Below are 23,353 nucleotides of genomic sequence, written 5' to 3' on the forward strand. Positions count from 1 at the left end.
CGCTTCCTGGACTATGCACATGCATACTTAACACAGGCACCGATGTGTATGTAAAAACAGATACATATATATGTATGTGTACACACACTTTATATATACATACATATATTCAAAAAACCTTAAAATTAAGCAACAGTGAATTCCAGTGTTTTGAAAACTTTGATATGATTTCTTTCTGTTCTGACGTTTGATCTTAGTTATAGCTGTCTTAACTGATGTTGTGTGGATATCAGCTATCAGTAGTTAAGTGATTAAATGCAGAATGCATGACGACATTGCCATCTAATAGACAAAATGTTGCACCATTGAGTTTATGAAATTTCATACACTAAGCCTTTAGTACTTCAGTGAGGCAGAAAGATGGTAGGTTTGAATTTGCTGTGATTTATCTTGGGTTCACATGTCAGCATAATCTGACTACCCTTGGCCATTGTCCAGGGTACAGTACAAACATCCAGTAACATTATGGTAACTTGTTACAGCAAAGTATCTTTCATATAATAAAACATGTTCTTTACAAGGTTACTTTTCAGAGATAACACTTAACTAGGTTTTCACTAGCTTCAGCTTTCAAAGTTAATTTTTTTTTAATTATTCTATCAAGTTTCTTGGCTGCTGTGAAATAGCATTAAGGATACACAGGAATTTTACTTGAGCTCCTTACTGGGTGTGTTTTCTAAGTGGATCAAGCTTTATGTTTAGGCTTTCTACTTCAGGAAGAAAGAGGAGGATGCAAATAGTGGTTTTGGAATGTCTGTCGTGGATGTTGTAATCAAATTTGCATCACAGATGTCCAGACTGTATGAAGCCTCAGTTTTTGGTCCTGTGGAATGTATTTAAATTCGAGTTGATAACACTACATCCTAGCTTAGAAACTAAACTAGGAATGACATGTGGTGTATCTGACTAATGTTTGTGGCTTCAATGGTGTTTTACACCACTCGGTAGTGTGTAGTCCTGACAGTATTCATTCTCATGAGAGAATAGCACATGTACCTGCAAAACTTTGTAGTCCATAGAGGCTGTGCATTTTTTGTCCACGGTTGCATATCACATCATTTCTTTAAGGAAGACTGAAGAATATTAGGCAAATTTATTGTTCCTTCAAGAAGGGTTTGGAACAGTCTGTCCTGACAAACCCTATGCAAGTTATGAAGGCTGTTAAGGAAAAATAACAAGCATTTTGGAAAGGAAACTTAGTATTTATAGCAAAACTGTAAGGTTCTGTCTGCATTTGTAGACGGATACTTGTGAATCAGGATTCCTCATAACTTTTTGTTTTCCTATTTGTAACTTTTAGGCCATTTGCTTCTTTGAAGTTAAGTCACAAAAAGCATTCTAAAGGTCTGAAAATACAATTAATTTGTAAAAATGAACTATATTGAGGTTACACATGGATGGAAAAAGAGTCTGGGACTGCAAGGAAGTATGGATAAACTTTGAGGCTTATTGTGAGCTTCATCTACCTTCAGGAAATCGACAAGTGTGACATAACAGTGTACAGGCAGGAGTTATTTTGGATCATCTGGTTTTGTGATAGTAACAATGAATAATGTTTTGGGGAGGAAAAAAGCTTTTAAGTAAATATGTGCAGCATATCTGTGAAGTAGGAAAAAAGCAGTGATCAATGAGACTATATTAAAAATAGTTTCCAGTAGATTTTTATGGTCTAGCTAATTGGTACCTGTCAATTTTGTTACTGGATTTTGTAATAGAGGTATTTCTGGGGTGCTTTTGAAGTGTGTTTCAGTCACACTGATCTATTACTTTTGTTGTCTGTTCAGCTGGGTCAACCCTCATCACTTAGCAGTTGACTTTTTTTTTTTTTCAGTTGATAGAATCTGCACGCACGATGGATGAAGCTATAGCTGCTGGTTTGAAGTTCAATGATGAAGGTATGTTTAACAACGAACAGAACCACACTAAAAACAAACTTTAGAAGTGTAACTAATTTGGTGAAGTAAACTTGATTGGGAGATGTTTAAAAAGTGGAAATATTACATGCTAAAAGTTATACTATTTGCTTATTGTAATAGCAGAAAACTGAAATTACAGGATTTGCAAAGGGAAAGATAAAAGGTTTTGAGGATGCAGACCAAAACCCAAAAATAGAACAAAAAAAGGCTTCCTTTTTTTTTTTTCTGTGAAGCTCAGGGTTACTTTACATGTGTCCTTAAGTGATACCTGTTCTTGCTGGGTCCTTCTTTGCCCAGCAGTTGAGGCAAACAGTGATGTCTTAGCAACATGAATTCTAAATGTTGTAGATGAGAAATCTGGTGGTATGGAACAAATGTATCAGAGTACACAGCCGCTCAAAACTAGACACTGGTTGTGTCAAAGCACATCACAACTTCCTCTTCAGGTTTACTTAAAGACTTCCTTGTAATTCTGAATAAGAACAATTAGTCTTAAACATTAGACAAATCCCCACAGTTCTCCTCCTTTGAACCCTCAGAGCTCCTCTAGTGTTTTTTTGTTCTGCCTCTGAATTTATGCAGTTTGATGCTGTTACCAAAACAAACACAACAGCACAAAAAACCACACAAAAAAACCCCCACCGCAAAACAAAACCAAAAAAACCCCCCAACCATTATATGGGAATGTGTAGAAACTGGTAAGCCTGTAAAAGGGCCATAATTCTTGGGATTTGGGTTTGTTCTTGACACCACTTAAGTCCAGGGTTAAACCTCTTGTCTTACACTGATTTACTGGGGTTTGTGGAGGAATAATGGAAGGTGGTATGAATATTAACATCATTATAAAAGGCTGATCTGTTTGTAGTTCACTTGTCCATGTTTTTCCTGAGAGATCTTCGTGGTTTGGATATGATGGAAAAAGCTATTTATGATTACTCTTAATTATTTTAGTTGTTCTAATAGTTCATGTGTGTTTTTATGCAGTATCTTACGGTTTTGGAAGCAGTATGTCTAGGAAGCTCATGCTGAAGGAGAGCAAGTTTTACTCCTTTCCTCAAGTAGAAGATTTTTTGCTAATTTGACTTCCTGTGATATACTTACCATATTTTCATCTTCTGATTTTCATATACAACTTCAAATATTTTTAACAATTAGTGGAAAGTTTTATAACATTGGGCTGATTTTAATGAAGGGTTGTGTATGTGTTTTAGTTTTGTGGTTAAAGTGTTGTTTATTTTAACCCAACCAGACCAAAGTTTTGAGGTTGTCACTGTGTGTATGGTCGCATGCTATAAATGGACTTCTTCCATGCTGGCAATAGGAAATGAACATGAGCATATTTTTGAGGGACAATTTCTGAGTGCTGCTGCTCCTGGAAAATCCCGTCCTGGAAGATTATTGTCCTGGGTTTACTTTTCAAGGTTTTAAATGATTATTAAACCAATTTAAGGTCTAATATCCTTAAACTTTGTTGCAGTTCACAGTGTTTGAAGTAAACCACTTTGATTTCTGGTATGCAGGCCCTGCCTTTTGGCCATTTTAGTGAGAATGTTTTTTCACATCTTTTCAATACTAGCACACAGAAAAAAACCTTCTTGGCAGCAAAATTCTCACTAATCACATCTGTTGTATAAAATATTTAGTTAGAAGTAAGCATGCCTGAAAAGTGGTATAAATCACCTTATTTTGGATACATTTTTTAAAAATGGAGATGTTGCTGAACATCTGCTTAACAAAGTCAATTTATGATATGCTTTACTTGTTGGGAAGTGTTTACTGTGTGAGAGGTCAGGGATGAAATAGTTTTGTGAAGTATGGCTTTGCTAAAAAAGCATGGCCGAGGCATCCTAATTTTTTTCTGTCCTTTCAAAATGACAAAAACTTGTATTTATAGCTTGAATCTACAGAGCTAAACCAACAGGCTTTGCAAATGACTTACGGGTGTGAGGATTAGATGTGACACTTGTAAAATAGGGGTATGAATGAAAGATGTGAAGCTGGTGGTAATCCACGTGCTTGAATGTTGCGTTCTGTACGTCTTGAAAATCATGGAGTTGGTGAGGGTGCTTCTGAACTGAAGCCTCACGTAAACCTGTCTGACGTTCACAGCTTTAGGAACGGGCAGGACGACTTTCTTTTGTGATGGTGGGGGAAGTTACAGCAATAAGGTGTTGGGTTTTTTTGTAGTGGTATCCTGGCTCCAGCCAGGATAGAGTTAACGTTCTTTCTAGCAGCTGGTGTAATGTTGTTTGGGAGTTAGGATGAGAGATAACACCCTGATGTTTTTAGTTGTTGCCAGGTGGTCAAGGACTTTTCAGTTGTTCATATTTCCCTGCTAATGAGAAGGTTGGGGGGTGAGGAGGAAGCTGGGAGGGGACACAGCTGGGACAGGTGACCCAACTGATGAAAGGGAGTATTCCATGCCAATTATGTCATGCTCAGCATAAAGGGGGGGCTTGTGGGAGCAGGAGTGCATGGCTTCAGGACATGCAGTTTTTGGGGATGGTGCAGCTTTGGGACAGCTCTGAGCTGCATGGCCTGACTTGTGTGGTTTGGTGAGAAGCTGCATTGTGTGTCACTGGTTTCATATATTATAGCAATAAAAGTCCTATTATTGTTATTTCTCTGTTGTGCTAGTAAACTATCCTTATCCTGACCCATGAGGTTTGCCTTTGGGTTTTTTTTTCCTTTTTCCTTTCCCCCCAGAGTGAGCAGCTGTGTGGTGCTCAGCTCAAGGCTGGGGGCAGAACCATGGCAAGTACTAGCAGCTGATGAGGGTGGAAGTAATTACAGGTGCCTCTCTAAATTCTGAAACCTCAGAGCTGCTTTTCTCCTTGCTCATCATAAAATTTATAGAGAGAACAAGGATTCCTTTGGAAGTCCCAGTGTGCTGTGACTCTGCTCCCAAGATGGCTCCAGTCTAGCAGGAATAGTTTCTTCATGCCTTCTTCATGCTGCCTTAGCATAGGAAAGATGATTGCAAAGTGAATGTCATGAGAAAGTTGGTTTGGGTTTTTTGTATTGTTTTTGGGGGTTGGTTCTTTTGCAGTTTGCAAATGTGTGTTTCAGAAAAACACATATTGATTTCTAAATAATTCTGTGTTGCTACAGTTTGACTCAATTGTTCACAATCAGGTTTTCTTCAAAGACTGAGTGCTCATCCTGTGACTTCAAAGAAGGGAGATCTTTAAAATACTTTTATATGGAGCCTGTGTATTTTTTGATATGGTAAAGACGTTTGCAGAGTCGCTACATTGTGAATTACTCATCCTGAACACAGTTTTAATTGAGCTTAAGCACTAATAGCATTGAGGCCTCCATGACTTCTAGTGCTGTAACCAAGAGCAGCCTGACATGACAGCCCTTACCTTTGACATCAAGACAAATGCACGTTTCTCAGACTGAAGCTAGTAGCAAGGCTTTTCCTAGCAGTATTAAGTGACTTTGGGCAGAAAGGTTGAGATCTGAATGGTGAAGGTGAGTCACCTTCAAAGACTTTGAAAGAAAGAAAGTCATATCACTGTTTTCTGGTATCTCTTGCCAGATGCTTCATTTAAGGAAGAATTGCTGATGTTTTACTTTTCTGTCTTTGGGATGCTTTAATGATGTATTTTAAAAAAATATTATGTCACGTCTCTGATATCCAAGAGAGTGAATGAATCTGGTAGAAAATGTATTTGGAAGTATTTCCACAGAAAAGTCGTCTTTATGCCAAGATGTGGCTACTTGATTTTCCCCAACTAAAACTATTTTGATCATCCAAACAGTTTCTTGGATTGGAAGGCAAGTGTGATTTTTTTTTGTGTGTGTGTTTGTTCAGTGGTCTCCTTTGTCAGTCTGGCAGGGGTGTTGCCCAGAGGGGCTGATATCAGACATCAAAGTCCTGCAGGCAGTTACTTGTCTGTAAAAGGATTTAACTTGCTGTACTGTTTCAGATCATGGACTAGGAATTTTTACAATATTCTGGTCTGGTAGCAGTTGCTGCTTCAGGGAAAGCTGACGTGTGGAGATAGTGCTAATGTGTTCTTGCCTTCATGAGCTGTGCACAGCAGTAGTCAGAAAATGCACCTGACTGGGCAGGTCTTAATGCTGTAAATGATAATCTGATAATCGCCAGGGCCCAAAGATACTCAGAAAGTTGTGACTCATAGGAACTATTAATTAGTAATATGGTTATCACTGATACTTAGTTACTACCAACTCGATAGGCATAGTTTTCTTTGAGGCATTTGGATTTAATGTTGAAAACTGTTTGGTGGTAACCTCTGCATTGTGCACCTGAGCCAGGAATCAGTCATCAGCACTTCCAGATTGGCAATGGTGCATATATTCCAACTCATGACTGGGGCTCAGCCTTGACTAAATACCAACTGTCCAAAAGCAGTCAACTTGCAGAAAACCGGACAGATTTATGTGTTTATGCAACTTGTGTGTAAAACACTTGGCAACTATTAAAAAAAAAAAAAGTTGCTGTATATGAGAGGTAATTGCCAAACTACTAAAGAAATCTTGGAAGTAAATAAACATGTACTTTCAAGCAGCTGCTTTGCTTGAAGTTTCAATTTATCTGTGGAGTGTAACAGGAAACTATTATGGAGATTGTAAACATCTTTTGCAGCTAACAAGTAGGTACTATAGTGTTGTTTTGAATGGTTCTGCTGTTTTGGTGTAAACTTAATTAAATAATTAACACTTCTACTCTGCCTTGATTCTTTTTAAAGCTGCCTCTCGTAAAAGGAAACTGAAAGGTTCTCCCACAAATTGCAAAAACAGAAATGAGCAAGTCACAAAAAAGTCGAGAGCTGATTATGTAAGTACTGTTTCTTCTTTCTGTGCATTGTGCAGTAAGTGGAATTACCTGACACAGTCAGTGGCAGTGGGCTGATCAATTTGACGTGTTTTATCAGAAAATACAATCCACTTCAAATCTTGCCAGCTGAATGAGGGTTTTTCTACTTTCTTCACCTTGGCAGTTCTGGATGGAATTACCTGGTTTGTTTCTTAGTCTCTGTGGGTTTGTATTCCCAGAGACTGTTCAGTGGAAGTGGTTGATGGCAGGTAGCAGTATGCAAGATGCCCAGTCCTATTTGGTTCTTGTGAACATCAGTGGGAGTTATGGGCTATGGATCAGCTTGTCTCATCAGGTCATTCCTTGTGTGTCCTCAGACAGTTCAACATCCATTGCCACTGTTCTGTGTTATAGGAGTAATGTTTATGAATATAATTGAAGCTATGACTTGGGGAAATCCTTTAAAATTAATTATCTGTTGCATTTAAAGGAATGACTACCTTGATCTCTACTAATAAATAGGATCCATGTAGCATTCCTGGTTGGTATTTGGCAAGTCCTGCCATACTGTAATGAGGCCAGCATCCAGACATTCCAGTAGACATCCTTGAAAACCACTTAGGATTGAGAAAGGGAATGCTACAGTAAATACTGAAGGCTGGTTGGAGGATAGTTAACTGTTTTTGTGTTGATTTGACTGTTGTCCTCAGTCAGAACAACACAAAGAAAATGTGGAGTTCTCCATGTAAGAAAAAATAATACTGCTCTGATATTCCCCTAGTTCCTGTAGAGCTGTGAATTTTGTGAGTCAAGATTTGCTGGTGTTTAGGTTTGTTCTTCCTCACCTAACCCCTGGATTAGGTTACGAAGGAGACTTCACTGAATTATTACCCAGCCAGCCTAGCAAACAATGTGTCACTTGACCAGGTTTCACGCAGCAGTTGGATTTCTGTGCTTAACAGTCCCATTATAGTTAAAGGGGGAACATTGGGAATAACAGCTGAAACATGTTTTTTAAATCTGTAGTAGAGAATTGTAGTGGGAAAATTTGCAGGTTTTTTTCTCCCTTTTGCTTTTCCTCTGGCTCATAAGACGAGAGCATAATTTGCCAGCTATTTTACATACTGTTGCTGTACTTGCAGTGATGATGCAGGTTCACTGAGAACAGGAGTCATGTCTGGTTACTCAGAATGCTTCTGGGTGATCTGGTTTGTGCTCTTTCAGCAAACAGCATCAGTCAGTGAAATAAATATTGATCAAACGTGTTGGCACCTCCTCTGCTGTAGAGAAGTATATTGGTAATCACTTTGCGTTCAGAGGTCTGTGAAGCAACTTGTGTAGTTCTCTGGGGTGAAAACACAACTGAGCCGCTTGTGGCACGTCGGAGTCTTGGCACTCGTTCATAAGAAACCTCCCTTTTTGCAGGCTGATAGTAGCTGTTAGTGAAGCTATTGTTGATGAAAACGTTTGCCAGCTTTTGATGTGACTCCCTGGTGCTGTGACACACTGTCTGTGGATTTTTTTACCTGTAAATCTTCGTATAAGCACACCGTTTGACATGTTTATAGATTCTGGTGGGTTAAATACTGCGTGCTTGGTAATCTAAGCTGATTGTTAAACCTGCCATCCTCTGCCTTAAATATCATCAAGAATCACTACTACCTTTTTATTTTAAAGAAATAAAAACTAGATAGCTATAAATTATTTTTATTTTGGCATGTAAATTTGTACTGTCTATGCTTATCAAGTAACGAATGCCAGTCTTTCATGGCTAAAGACATTTTCTATGCTTATGCAAGTTTTGGTCTTTGATCATTGGCTATAAGGAATCGCTTCTGCAGCTCCGACTTGTCTTGAGTACTTTTGTCATGTAGAGGGGCTCTTAAAGGATAAGCAATATCTATTAGGGTTTTGATTATTTATGCTTTTTTCTATTTCTATGCTTTTAATTTACATTAAACATAATAGATTTTTTTTTCCTTCAATGTAGCTGGATGAGTCAGAACCCCAAAGACAGTGGGAGAGGCAAGAGATGCTTGTGAAGAAACTGCAAAATACATTCCCTGGACTGGATAAGGAGGTGAGCTCTTGTGTCCTGCTGGCACATCAGGTTTTGACATTTTGAGAAAATTGCAGCTGTTTACAGTATAAATAAAACAGTCCTTACTCCAGCAGCAGTCTTGGGAAGAGGCCAGGGTAGGAAGGTCTTAGCTACTGATGCTTTTGGAATGTAACCTGCTGTGAACTAAGAGCAGTTGGATGGGATTGGGATTCTATGGAATTTATCGTACTTTTATTGGTCTCATGACAAGACTGGTATAGTCAAAGTTGATCTGTTAGACAAACACATGGTGAAACTATCCCTCCCCCTCTCTCAACTCTTCTCCCGTGTGTGATTAGATACACTGTGCAGTCGGAGCTAGTTTAGTTACCTCACAATACTCAGCAACTTGTCAGGGTGTTTTAATATATTAAAAATATTTAAATTGTTGGAAGCAAAGCTTGTTTGTGTGCTCTTACCTTCTAGAAAAGTGGTGTGCAGCCCTGCCTAAACTGAGCATACAGGGATAAACTGAAGGGTTTTCACTTACTCTATTTTGAGTCATCTGATTTCCAGGGGTCGTCTTTGTTGTGTGGAATTAAGTGTTAGTGCCTTAACATTGTTATGTGCAGGAATTCAGGTTTTGTTTAACAAATACAAAATTTCTTATCTTTTACTAGGAACTCAGAGATGTACTTCAGGAACATAACTGGGTGTTTAATGAAGCACTGGAGGCCCTGAGAGTGTTTGCAGAAGATGATGAGGGTAAAGAGAGATTTATAATCCATTTTATCCCAATCTTAGAGACGTGGTACGAACATTTTCTAATGTCCAGCAGCAATATTCCTAACAGTACTATGCCTAGAAACTTTAACTTGAAGTTAGTATTACGGGGAGAATAAAAAGGGGAAACTCAATTTTTCTATAGTTAAGTATCACAATTATTTTATCTTTTGATCTTTGCCTTGCTAATGAGGCTTTATATAAATTGTGATTACCTATGGGTGTATCAAAATATACTCTGTGTCAAAGCTGATACTTGCTCCTCTCCTGCTTATTAAAAAATTTCGTTTTGTTTTTGAACTGGAGTAATTATAAATCAGTAGTTGTAAATAACTACATATGTGACAAGTGACATGCCACTTTATCTTTTTAAAATATAGGAGAGACATACTAGAAATAGGTCTTAAATTGTGCAGCAAAATTGTAAATACCAGTGCATTAAATGTGGTAGGGAGTGAGGTGTGATTCCAGGTAAATCTTAGAGTTATAACTTAAATACTGTATGAAGTGATGACTTTTCAGTGTGTTACACAGCTGTCAGGTGTATGTTTTGCTGTATCAGCTATTTAAGTATTCTTGGGATATGACAGTGTTCTTAGTTGGATCCTTTACAAGTGGAGAGAGCTCTCAGTATGCATGAGGCTGGGTCCTTGCTGGGGCTGCTTCTGGTAAGGATACACTGGTGTTGGAGTCAGTCAGCAGGAAGCTGGGGTTGGGCAGAAAAGAAACCATTGGAATGGCTTTTCCCCAAAGGAAGGAAGAAAAACCCATAAAAGTCACTTCTGAAAATGCCTTCCTCGCATTCTAGTAAATAACCATTTCACTTTAGGACAGTGGGGTTATTTTGGTTGGAAATCTCTCATTCTTTCAATGTCTTTAACAAGTACATGTTTTTGTTGTCCCGACTCTGATACTGTACTGAGGCGTATTAAAATGTGACAGCCTTCTTCCTCCCTAAAAACCTTTTGTAGGGAAAGTAGGCTTGTTATCAGAAATCAGCAAAATTAACATCTCTGCAGTCAGGTGGAGTGGGACCAGTTTCTCACCCCAGCGATACGGCGAAGTGCCTGACTGCTCCTACCTCAGAGCTTCCACAGCTCGCACAGCCGACACAGCGCTGGTCATCTGTATTTTAAGGCAGTTACTTAAAGCCTTCTGCTATTTGAGCAGTATACGAATTATACTCACCTTATACTCACAATAGGTATTATTTACATGTTTTAGGCAGACTTGCATGGTGCTTGCTTTTTTTCCCCTCTTCGTAGCACATGTTGCGTATTAAATACTAGAATTGTGGTTTATATAGGTTTTATTTTAGAAAAGTGGGTTGTAATTCTCCCTTAATCAGTATGCATTGACTTGTTGCCTTCTGTTACATACACAGGCATGGAATTTCCTCCCAAAAGTGAAGCTTCTGACTGGACCGAAGCCTCTAACAAGAGCAGAAGCAATGAGAGTAAAGAGAAGCCGAAGCAGAAATCTTATGGAAAAGAGCAGAATGGCTTTGAGAAAAAGGAGAAAGGCAAAAGCAGCTTCTGGAGTACTAAAAGAGAAACAGAAGACTCGGAGCACGAGTCAGCTTCTGAAGATGGTGGTAGCTCCCTTGACGAGGACTACAGCAGCGGCGACGAAGTGATGGAGGATGACTACAAAGCGAAAATCCTCAGCTTCCTGCAGGATGCTTCCCCAAGCGAACTGACTTTGATTCCCCAGTGTTCTCAGAAAAAGGCTCAGAAGATAATAGCGCTCCGGCCCTTTAACAGCTGGGAGTCTCTGGTAGGTCTGCATTTTTCTTTTCCTATCCCCAGCCTGCCTAGAGTCAAGGTGGCTTCAGCCTAGGGAGGCTTAGATGGGTGGCCTTAGCCTGATTAGGCTAAAATGCTATGTTCCTCCTAAGCCAATAGCATTTCAAATAGTGTCATATGACCTGATTTTGAATGAATTAAGGGGTGATTTTCCTGGAAAACTCAAGCTGATTGGCTGACATTACTGCCACTCACTCTGTAGCATAGAAAGTTGGTTGATTTCACTGCAGAAGAAGAAATTAGAGCCTTCACTTGGGAAGGAGGTGTTTGCTAGCCTGTTCTGAGCTCTTGTGGCTGAAAACCCATGCAGGAGGCAAGAACGTGGCGGGACCTTTACTGCAGACACTTGAGTAGCAGCAGCAGCTTCCAGGGTAGCTCCATGATTGAAGGTGCCAGCATGGATATTTTCAGTTTCATACAAGTTGTGTTCTTTTCTTTTTTCTTTTTTTTTTTTTTTGTGTGGCATTTTTCTGTAACGTGCTGCAGCTGAGTCTCTAGCATGGGTTTGCTGCCTGAGCAATGCAGCCATATTTTTTTTTTTAGTGGAATGAGCTCCTGTGTTTTTTATTAATAAAAGGTAAAGCATCAGAAGGCTAAACCACAACCCACAATAGAAGATAAAACGGTACCTCTTGGTAAGTAGATAATCTACCCTCACTGGGGTGTAACTTTCAAATGTTTCCCATGGTTAGTTTGTTGCCTTCATGTTTTTGTGCAGTTTCAGTTAACTGCAAGGCATCAGGTCTGATAAGAGCAATGTCCTGGTAAGAAATTTGAACTGCGTTATGGCAGATTTTCTTGGTTTCATTTATTAGTGCTTTTGATCTTAAAGTAGTAACTGTGCATAGGCCCTCTTGCAGAGTAATCAGTATGGTTTTTTTTATCAGCATGTGTTTTGAAACCTCCTCCATTGATGTACGTAAGATCTGTTTATATTTTTTCAGAGCTTAATAGAACTTCTTCACTATGAGTAAAACAGTAACACTTATTATTTGTTACATTAAATGTTTTACCATAGAAAAAGTTAAGAGATACTAAACTGATTTTTAAGGAAAACAAAATGATCTTTGTAAGTTGTGCTGCAAGGAGGGAGACAAGAGGACGGTACTTGGAAAAAAAAATACAAGGTGCAGGTATGCTGTGAAAGAAATCCGTTTTGCCCCAAGCCTTTGGCTTCTCACAGAACATCTGTCATACGGCTATTCCTCTCTAAACTTGTTGGATTTTGCCTGAGCTTAATTCTTTGCAGAAATATTTGCTACAGGGCTGTTCTCCTTTTCTCTGTGTAGACTATTTTTTTCCTAAAAAAAAGCTGCATGGGCCTGTTTGTGTTCAAAATTTGTCTTTCATAAAGATTGCTGCTGTCAGCAACCACATGTTTATATAATGTTGTGAATACTTGCCCAGAGTAGAAGTAGTTTTGCAGCAGATTTTAGCAGATGTTTCATGTCAGTGTGGATTTAATTGTTTTTAAAAATCCAGTAGCTCAGTGACCCAACGTTTTTCCTACTAAATAAAGAGAGGTAGAATAATGGAGAGAACTGATTCAGTTTTAGCCTTGAAGAAATTGGCTTAGCTTTAAGGTCTATTCCTGTAATGCTGTCTCTTGTAACACAGTGTAAAGCACTGAAGTTGTTACCACTTGTTCATTATTAGATTTGAGAGAGATATTAAGGCTCTCAGTTGGAGATTAACACTAAAGCCTGCTTATTTGGAAATGGAATGTCTGATTCCAGGAAAATGTAAATTTAAATGACTTTTTTTAAGACAACCTTTCTAGGTTGGATTGATTTTTTTTTTTCCTCAGGCAGACTTAAATTTCAAGCTTTTGAAATTAAGAATGCTTGAAAATACTTATTCTCTGCAGCCAATATTTAAGAAAGATGTTTAACTTGATCTAGTAACAGCTAAAATATACAGAGCAAATTTAACAAATGTGGTTCTCAAACAAATAAATGGTGAGTGCTGAAACAGTCCTTGCTCCTCACAAAGATTGATTCCTTTGGCAATTTAGAAATGCCCATACTGTGTAGATCAGCTGTATTTTCCAGGATGGTAGTTGTATCCAGCATTCAGTGCTGGAGATGACTAGCTGGAAATGCCTCCTCTCAAACACTGCCTTGTGTAAAAGAGTGCTTGGGTAGGGCCTTGAGGCTGTAAGTGTCTGTCTCCTCATTTGGAGAAGTGGCACTCCTCTGTGAGAGGACCTATGGCTTCTCCCCAGATTGTTGTGTGCGTAGGGGTGATAGTAGGTAACACAAGATTGGCATGTGTACTCTGAGAGCAGCGTGCCTTTCTGAGTACTACCCATATTCACAGCTTAAAATTGTGCATTGCTTTCTGAGGGCAGAAGGTTTGGCAGGGTGGTCCCAGGTTGTCCGTGCTGGAGAAGCAAGCCCAAGCATGGAGCTGAGACAGAAGAGGAAGTGTGATGCCCAAATGGGAGATTCCCAAGCAGAATTACGAGGAGCAGCTCTCCCCTGTTGGGAACTGGGGATTATAACACAAGGGGAGCAGATGAGGCAGCAGGGGTAGGCACACTAATGAGTGGTCAGCAGAAAGTGGGGCTCTGCAGGTTAGGAGGAAAGGGAGGGAAGACCACTGAGGAAACATGGCTGGCTGGGGAGGGCAAGGCAAAGACGAGGGTTCCGAGCAGCCAGCAGGACCTGGCGAAGAGGAAAGTTCACCTCACAAAAGGCAGCTTTTGTGCAAGGAGCTGGTGTTCAGTGATGTCTTCCTCTCATCATGCAGTCGTGCTCTGTGCTGGCTTTGTGCCCTACAATGCCAGGTGTGCATTAATAAACTCACAACCAATAGAGAGGCCTTCCCTCCTCATGGGTCTTTTCTTGTGTTGGCTTCCCACCTTCCACTCCTATTTGCATCAGGGTCCTGTTGACACCCCACTGGCACTCATTAAGGCTTGCACACAGCGTGATACCTTTCCTCAGTGGAAGCACTTCTGGGCACCCGTTGCCTGCCCTTCCCACCCTCACTCCTCTAAAAACCTTGCTGGCACTATATTATAGCTTAACTGCACTTTCTTTTCCAGACTTTGGAACTGGGCAGGGTTGGAAACGGCAACTCTCAGGCTGTAAGCGTGGTCATGGAACAGCAGTACTCACCTGTGTGCAGTGTGTGCCAGGAAACAAGGACAGAGCCGAGACTGGCTCAAGAAGGAGCCCAGCTGAGTTTTTGTGGGGTCTGGGGGAGGGGTTCTGCTCCTTTTTGGGTATGCCCAGTGCAAATTCACGCTGCCTTTGGTAAATGCAGAGGTATGAACTGGAGGGAGTTCAATGCTGTTCATTATTTTTAAGATTTATAATTAACTGCTTCAATTTCCCTTTAGTCTGGAAATGTGTATCTGTGAGAGACGTGCTGCATCCTCTCTTTTCTCGCATGCACAGTATTCCATCACATTTATAGAGTTTATGTGAATTAAGCAGTGTCTGTTGCCTTTAAAAGTAACACTTTAAGGAGCACACACAAATTGAACTGATGCAAAATATTACATAGGAATTCTGACATAGCATATATTTAGCTTATCACTTATAGGGGAATGGGAGATCTGGGCAGTCAAAGATGAACTTAATTGTTCATCATATGCTGTGTATTGCAACTGTATACAAGCTAGGAGATGTAAACTTAAGGAGGGTAGCTTCTGCTTTTTTATCTCGCCTTTTGTTTTGCTGCCCATCTACGAAGTGCTACAAAACCTTCGCTAGCAGGAAATCCAGAAGCATCTTGCACCAAAGCAAACTGAAGGGAAGTAGCAAATGCATCAGGCTAGGAACTGTGGGAGCTGCTTGAAGCTGAATTGGGGTTTGTTGATCGAGGTTGTTGCTTTCACCCTGAGTGATATTCTAAATCACTGGGCAGAGCATGCTGTGTGGCAGCTGGATACCCTGGGACACTGCTGCAGCCCGGGACTCCGGTGGACCTTTCTTCAGTGTGTGCTGTGGAAGCTCATGGGTTCAGTTGTCTGTGGTGGTCTCATGTTTTTTGATCTCTTTTGAAAAAAGTGAGCCCAAGGAGATGTCAGAACCTCTATGAGCCCCAGGGCACCCGATGATCTGCTTGGTGTTGCGCATGGCAGGGTAACGTTGTGTGTTTCGCGTGTAAACCGGTGGCTGAAGCTTTTCTTGTTGTAACTTGGAGATGAATGCGAACATGCTGACACAAAACAATACAGTTTCTGTTAATAATAGATGGCTTCATTCTCCGTGGCTGTATTTATAGATTATAGGATTTACATTCATGCCAACCAGAGCTTTAGGCATCAAAACAAATGTTGAAATGTTTTAATCGTGTATTAAAAATCGTGTTCTTTACATCTCCTTTTATTTCTAAATAGATAACTCTATTTAGAAAACTTCTTTACAAGTGTTGACGTGTGTGTCTTAGCCTGGTTTAACCTATGAGTGTTGGTAAACCTTCTGGGTTTTGTTTTTTGTTTGTTTTTTTTAATAGACCCAAACCACAGCTAAACCAAAAAAAAACCCTGAAACTGTAAGGGCAGGCTGTCAGTAGAGGGCATCACTGCTTTTCTCTTTATTTTTTTGGAGGCCTGCTGGTACACTTCAGCTTGACAAAGCTTGCTTTTACGCTGCAGTGTGGGAACATTCATCAGTTACTTCATACATAATAACTGGATCATACGACCCCTTCACTTTTTCAAGGAAGAAGTTCCTGGAGGCTATGTGCCTGTGCTAAACTTTTTAACAGATCCCTGATTTAAATTTCAGAAAAATCCATTGGGAAATTACTTCTATTTTAACGAAAGAATGGCAAATTGGAAGGCAGATGTCAGTGGAATGACTTCATGGATAAATATGTGTGAAAATACTGTAATTAAGAATATGATGCCAGTTACTGTAGAAATAAATTTGTTGGAAGGCTTTGCGCTTTCTGCAGGTGGTCCTGTGGGGAATTGGGGAGAAGCTAAAGGGTCTGAAGGGCCTGTTTTGATTCTACTTCAGGCTTCTTGGCTTTAAATTGGAGAATAGCCATATTGTAGTGAAGACAAAAGTTCAGAAGAACATGTAAAGAAACTAGCGTGGACTTGAGGAAGCAAGTGGTGAAGGGCAAGATGATGTGTCAAATGTATTAATGCTTTATAACGTTAAAAAGCAGAAAAAGTTTTAACTAGGAGTCTTGATGTTACATGGTAGGTCTATGGCAAGCAGAGTTGTGAGAATGAGACTTGCAAAGCAGTTTTCACAGGAATGGTCAAGAACTGTTGGAGAAAGTGTGTATTCATGAGTGAGGTAGGAAGGATTGCAACGTCAAACCATTCTTAAAAATTGAAGCTAGTTGAAATGCAGCTTCTAGCAAGGAGCTCCTCTTTGTAGTAGACTCGAAGTATAAAGCAGTGGAGGAAGTTAGCCTTGGTAAAGGTGGGAGCATGGATTTTGAAGATGGTGACATGGTGGCAGAGCAGTTACAGATCTCTGTAAGGGGAGAGTGAATACCCTGTTGTGGGACAGGGAGCCGCAGTGATGCTGAACGTGGGCTGTACACGCAGCTCAGCCACAAGGTGTGCACACTGGTGTGCTTTGCCTTTGTAAACCACACACACTCAAGACTGGTGGCCTGTTCTTGTGTTAGTTTGTGTTTACATTGAGGTTCTGGTACCTTGATTTCTTGTCTGTCAGCTTGTTTGCTGTGACATTTAGAAAAATGTATTTGTGTGTGTGTTGTTTTGTTTGGCTCTCTGTTAAATGAGCCTGATACTGACTCTAGACTTGCACGTGCAAAAAAATGGAGAAACTGAATGGTCCTCATGAGGATGACAATACTGTCCATGAAAGTCTATTGGCAAGTGCTAGTGACCTGGCAGATGTGTGTAAGTTTGTGTTTCATAGATTTCATAGGAGATCAGTCTCATTGCAAGATAAAAAGAGTTTAGGTGAGTCTTAGCTTGGGGAAGAAATTCTCCTCCAGCACTGAAATATGAAGCACTGAAAAGAATGAACCAATTCTTGCTGACCCTTTGGGCCTGTCAGTACTTGGTGACTGCAAAAAAACTGACATAGGTTTGGGGAATCTCTTATCTTTGGTTTTCCCAAGTCTGGCTTGAATGTGTCATTTGTGGTACAGTTCAAATTGGTACCAAGTAACGCTGAGCTCCAGACAGATTCATGAGAAACTCTTAATAGCCACCTTCATGGGCTGGTTTGCCATGATGCCTGCATTACACTTACATCTTGTATCTTTAGTATCTAATAGGGATTGCTTAAAATGAGATTTAATGACAAGTGCATTTTTTTTTCTTCCTTTTGTTGCTTTGTTTTGTTAGTGGGCCTGGCCTTCAAAGCTTCCTTGGCACTGTACATTGCCTCACCATGAGGGTTTAAAGAGTTGAAAGCCCTTGTATTTTACATTAGAAACTTTTCAGAGAAATTGTCTCTTTTTTGTTTTAAGTTCTGTTTTAGTATGAGGAGTTGCTGACCTTCAAGTGTTGATTCAGAGTTTTGCAGTGGGCCAAGTGTGTATCTCAAGTTTTGAGAGGAAATCAAAATGCTGTTGCTCTGACACTTCACTGTAGCACCTTTGCTGCTATTACCAATGTTCATAATATTTTTGTTATTATTATTTTACAGTTTACAAAAATGACGAAGACTACTGGTTTGTCAGAAGATATAGTGTGGAACTGCAAGATATTGTTGAAGGAGAGGGATGTGGTTCTAAAGCTCATGAATAAATGTGAAGACATTTCGAATAAACTGACAAAACAAGTAACCAGGATTACTGAAGATAGAGGATGTGCATGGAACATAGAACAACCATCCATTCTGAATCAGAGGTATCTTTCTGGGTTTTTATACTTACAACTGTGTTGGATAGTAGTGTTTACTTGAAGACTAGGATTTTTCAGAACTGTAGTCTCTGAAAGTAGTTGCAAATGTTTTTAAGTGCATCAGGAAAGTTGGTTTTCTGTTCTTACCCTCCTTGCCAAAAGGATGTAACAGTGCTCAGTACCTTGTTTTCCTTGCTCCAGGACTGCTTCTCTAATGGATCTCAAAGATGCCAAATTGAGATGAATCTGAGCAAACTCATAAAGTTTATCAGCTGGAGCTAAGACCTTTGTCAGGAAGTTTTAGATGTATGAAATGATCTGGAACTTTGTATCCAGTGGGGAGTGACACTGGGGATGTGTTGGGGGAAGGATTTATTTTAGGGAGGTAAGTTAGTATGGATCTCCAAATGGTTATTGAGAATTAAGAGTGAGCTTAGGAGGAGTGGAAGTGAGTATGGTGGGAGGCATTATTGTTAGAGTCAGGAAGAACAGGGGAGAAGTGAAAATGACCAGAATAGCAACTTGAATTAGACTTGGAGGCTGTTAATGGTAAATAGCAAATGAATTTTTGTTTGTCAGAATAAAACCTGAGATGAAGAAGGAAGGAACTTATGAGTTGAGGGTTCTTTTTTGGCAAAAAATGCTGGACTAGGTGACTTGCTGTTAAGTGTATCTTGTGGATTGTGCTTGGAGTTTTGTTCAGTGCTGATACCACTGGTAATTGTATGACAGAGCAGACTTAGTGATGTGGCTGCTAAATGCCATTTAATTTTTTTTTATATTTTAAAAATCAGCAAGCAGTTTTGTAACTGCTTTCAACTGGTTGTGGATTGCTGATTTTAGAAGAAAGGTATTTATTTTGGTCATTTAAGATGTATGAAAATTCACTTAAAGTTCAGAAAGCTCTTTTGATATTTAGGTGACTGATAGTTTTATATGTTGGGGTTTTTTAACTACACGGGGAAATCTGGAGCGCATTAAAATACGTCATGTTAAACTCGCCATTCTGAGATTAACATAAGGGTGAAGTTGTGTTTTATGGAGAAACAAATAAAAGATGCTAACATGTTAAACTTGATTTCTTAACAGTTTGGAACTCAAGCCATATCAGAAGATTGGTTTGAACTGGTTAGCACTGCTGCATAAACATGGATTGAATGGCATATTGGCTGATGAAATGGTAAGCGTGAAACTGGTTATTTAAGAATTGTTTGAAGTTCTACAGAAATTATTTTAAATTCTTTCATTTCCTGGAAGCACCAAGCAGATTGTAAGTAACTTTTTTTTTAGCCAATAGAAATTAAAATTGCAAACATCTTTTCCAAATGTTTCAAAGCTGCTGATTTCTTACATTCAATTTGAAAGTCAAAGGTAGCTTAAGATTCATGGCAACTGATAATTACCAGTCACATGGTGTCTTCTGATGCAATGGAAGCAGTTTCTACCACAACAGGTTATCTTCAAACCATTCATTTTGATAGCTCCTTGCCCATAAACGTAATTCATTCTTCTTGTCTGGCAAGTACTTGTAGCGAGCCCATATCTTCTACATTTCTAAAACTAAGTGGGTGAAAACCACCTCTGCCTCTCCAGCATGTCAACCATCTCCTGTCATTGTGCTCCCCATAAGTTCTGAAGTAAGAGAGAAAAGCTTATGGGTTTGAGGCTTTATTTGGTCCTGATGCCACCCATAACTGTACAGCAGAACAGACTTAGTGATACAGCTGCAAAATGTGTTGTCAGTTGCATTTAATCCTGGCTCCTGTTCATCTTGTGATGAGCCACAAGTGAAAGGATGGGTTTGTTTCGCTAAGACTTGGGCAGCGATTCTCAGCTTCTGTATGTTTTGTATTTTTAAGAACTGTCTTAAGTGCAATTTTTTTTTTGTGGTAGACAAGAGAAATTTTAAAATCTATAATACAGAAGAAAGTGAGTGTTGATGGAAACATAGGCTTATCTCAAAGAAATATGATTTCCACATTAAATTCCACTTCAAAAATGGCTAGAATTATCCTTTTTACAGCTGGCTCAAGTGGAAAGAAACAGAGAACATTAACTAAAATGAAAAACTTTGTAAATGGAAACGATGAATGCTCAAACGTTGGGCTGAAAAGATAATTGAGTTTGACTGCGATTGTACTTAAGGAGGAGTTGTATTCTGTAAAACTGTGTGGTTAAACAACAGCTTCTCTGTGAAGATTTGTAATCTTTAGGTAACATTGACTATGCTGCAATTGTCTTATGAGTACAAAGCACTGTTATGTTCTACAGATGGTAAATTTTGTTGAAATAAATTTATTTTCTCTTAGGGCTTAGGAAAAACAATTCAAGCGATTGCATTTCTAGCTTATCTCTACCAAGAGGGCAATAGAGGTCCCCACTTGATAGTTGTGCCAGCTTCAACACTAGGTAAGTTATAAGCTTCAGAATTGTTTGTTTAAAAAAAAAACCCATGAACTTGGATAGACCATGAAACAAAGAGAGCTTTCTTAAATGAAAAATGTTCTTAGTGATACTCAACTTCTTATGTAATTTGAATTGGAATGCAGACCATACTGAAGGCGTTTTTATTCTGAATTAATTAGACGTCACATAGAAATGTTTTAAATATGCTCAGAATGCTTCACAAATAAAGCTGCTTGTTACAATTTGAACTTGATTAGCAAAGTAGTTCTTTTTACTTACTGAATATTGGCTACAATTCCTAGTCTTCAGGCTGTTCTTAGGATTAGGTTTCATGGTACTTGAGACATTCAGTGTCAATTTTTTACATTGCTGCACAGAATCTGTCAAGGCAGATGAAAACCATAAAATGATGAGGCTGACTATCTTTTAGTTGTATGTTTTGATTTTTTTTAATGACCGTGCTTGAAGTCAGGTGGAATAAAATGTCAGTGAAGCTGCTGAGTGAGCAGAAACTAGTTTTCCATGAAGTTTAAATTTGGGTTTGTTGAATGGTTATAGAAAGGAGAAGGTAGCAAGCTTAATCTAGAACTAAACGCTTCTTTTAATATAAAATACTTATGTGGGCCTCAAATTTCTCTTAAGACATAAGAAAATCTTCTGCTTGCTCATGGTCATTTGCCATTTTCAGTGTGGTGTGGGTTTTTTGTGTTTTGGGGTTGTTTTTTTTTTAAATCAACTGGAACCCAATTTTTAAAACTATTTCTTTTAAAAATGCATGTAACTTAAAACCTGAGGTGTTCATAAAGGTGTAAATGAAGGTGCTTTAGTGAAGTGAATGGTAAAGGCTGGTGACCTGTAGTGACAGGTTGTCCCAGGTTTCCCAGGATTCCTAGGAAGTGTGGTCTGACCTGCAGTTTTCCTGATGCTTTTCTGGAGATGTCCCCTCAGTACCAATCTGGGTCCAGTGGAGAGTTTATTTACCAGAGATGCACCACCCTCTTCTGCTGTAATATGGTGTCAGTGTGCGTGTTGGGTGTCAAGAGGCTTCCCTGCAGGCCTGGTAGCTTTGCTGGTGGCCGCTCTTCTGGCTGTACACCTGGAGCTGGGTTGAGCTGTCAGCCTTGCTTGCCAAATCCCAGAGGCACTGTCTCTCCTGAAGAAGCACTTCTGGATGCGAGTACTGACAAATGAAGTGATTTAGTTCCTGAGAAATTGACTGTCTAGGGAAGAAATTGGTCTGAAAAACGTGTTCTTTTTCTATGATGGTTACAGACTGTGCAGCCTCTGTTTCTGTCTGAGTTTAAAGTGCAGGCTGGTTAAGTAAGAACTAGTTAAAGCCCAGTTGTGTGGTAATTTCCTTAGATATTACCAGTTTTATAGCATTTAGACAGAAAGTTTCTTAACCTTCAGGAGAATTTAAAGGAGTTTGCTTTGAAAATCATATGTTTGATGCTATATAAGTTATAATAGAGTATAAATGACTTGAGTTTTATTTTAATGTCTTAAAGATAACTGGATAAGAGAAGTTCATCTGTGGTGTCCTGAACTGAACGTCCTTTTTTACTATGGTAAGGAGTCTAATTTGGAAATGAATGTGATAATGCAGTTGCTTGCATGCTCAACCTCAGATAAGATCAATAGCTCCTGGAAGCATTGTTGTAAGACAGTTGTTTAAATGTATGTATTTATTGCTGAATGTATTCCTGTGTACTGTTTTAATTTTTGCGTTCATAAATATATGTAGATGTACTCATTTTGTTTTCTCCTTTTTGTAGGATCACAGGAAGATAGGAAACATCTCAGGGTGGACATTATTAATAAAGTTGTTGATTTCAATGTGATTGTAACCACGTAAGTACAGTAATTAAATGACAAGTGAGCTTTAGTTAGCTCCTACTGCCCTCTAAAGGTAGAAGCAAACACTGTTTGGAGTTTTGCGAGATGGGAAGGGAACTTTGTTTCTGGAAATGGTTAACTAGGGTTTGTTAATATGTAACAGGAGCTATGTAAGAGATGTTGCAGTTGTTATCTATTAATTACATAATACATGCTAATAGATACGTACTGCTGTGTGGTAGACTTGCATGGATTCTTGGACAGTGTTTCTGAGAACACTGCCTCATCAAGTAAGCTGTAACTCTTTGCCAGTAGTAAACGGTGCTATGGCTAGTTACTTCTGGGCAGTTTTACTTACTGCCCCTCAAGTATTTTCTCTGTAAGAGAGTTTAATTTGATTGTGGTAACAGTATGTTCGTGTTAAACTTGTGTTTAATATGTCTTTTATGCTAGATACAACTGTGCAATTAGCAGCTCAGAAGATCGAGGACTGTTCCGCAGGTTGAAGCTAGACTATGCAATTTTTGATGAAGGTCATATGCTCAAGAACATGAGCTCAGCACGCTACCAGCACCTCATGACAATTAATGTAAGAGGTTTACTTATTCTTGGGTTAGAGGAGGCAACTACTCTTTTTCCTGTTTTGTAGTAATGGTCTAGGAGAAAATGGAGTATTAACTGTGAGGTTCACATGTATATAATGTTCCAGGAACTACAGCACGCACGTGGCTGTAAGTGTGGTCTTAGGAGTGGATCCTGCACTGTGAATGCTTTCAGGGAGACAAGCCCCCAAAGAAATGTCATAGACTTCTTATAGGATTGTTGCAGTGACGGTAGTGGTTCAGTTTTGGTATTAAGCAATTTTCCAACTTTATGCCACAGTAGTAAAGACTGTGCAGATGTTATTCCGATGACTTGTGCTGAAATGTTGTAGTATTTAAGGACCTACTCTGCTAGGACTATGCAAGAAAAGCGAGCTTT

At 39.3% G+C, this 23,353-nt stretch overlaps 1 protein-coding gene across 1 annotated transcript in view; it reads left to right on the forward strand.

Moving 5' to 3' along the window:
- SMARCAD1 (SNF2 related chromatin remodeling ATPase with DExD box 1) overlaps nt 1-23,353 on the forward strand; it is a 45,768-nt gene that overhangs the window by 15,076 nt on the left and 7,339 nt on the right. The window contains exons 5-15 of the mRNA XM_084263321.1: nt 1,832-1,895; nt 6,638-6,726; nt 8,696-8,785; nt 9,427-9,511; nt 10,914-11,305; nt 17,934-18,136; nt 19,220-19,310; nt 20,440-20,539; nt 22,045-22,104; nt 22,312-22,387; nt 22,826-22,961. Of these exons, the coding sequence (XP_084119447.1) occupies nt 1,832-1,895; nt 6,638-6,726; nt 8,696-8,785; nt 9,427-9,511; nt 10,914-11,305; nt 17,934-18,136; nt 19,220-19,310; nt 20,440-20,539; nt 22,045-22,104; nt 22,312-22,387; nt 22,826-22,961 (1,386 nt within the window). The remainder of the gene's footprint in view (nt 1-1,831; nt 1,896-6,637; nt 6,727-8,695; nt 8,786-9,426; nt 9,512-10,913; nt 11,306-17,933; nt 18,137-19,219; nt 19,311-20,439; nt 20,540-22,044; nt 22,105-22,311; nt 22,388-22,825; nt 22,962-23,353) is intronic.

This window comes from Gallinula chloropus (assembly GCF_964237585.1).
Source record: "Gallinula chloropus genome assembly, chromosome: 4".
NCBI lineage: Eukaryota > Metazoa > Chordata > Aves > Gruiformes > Rallidae > Gallinula > Gallinula chloropus.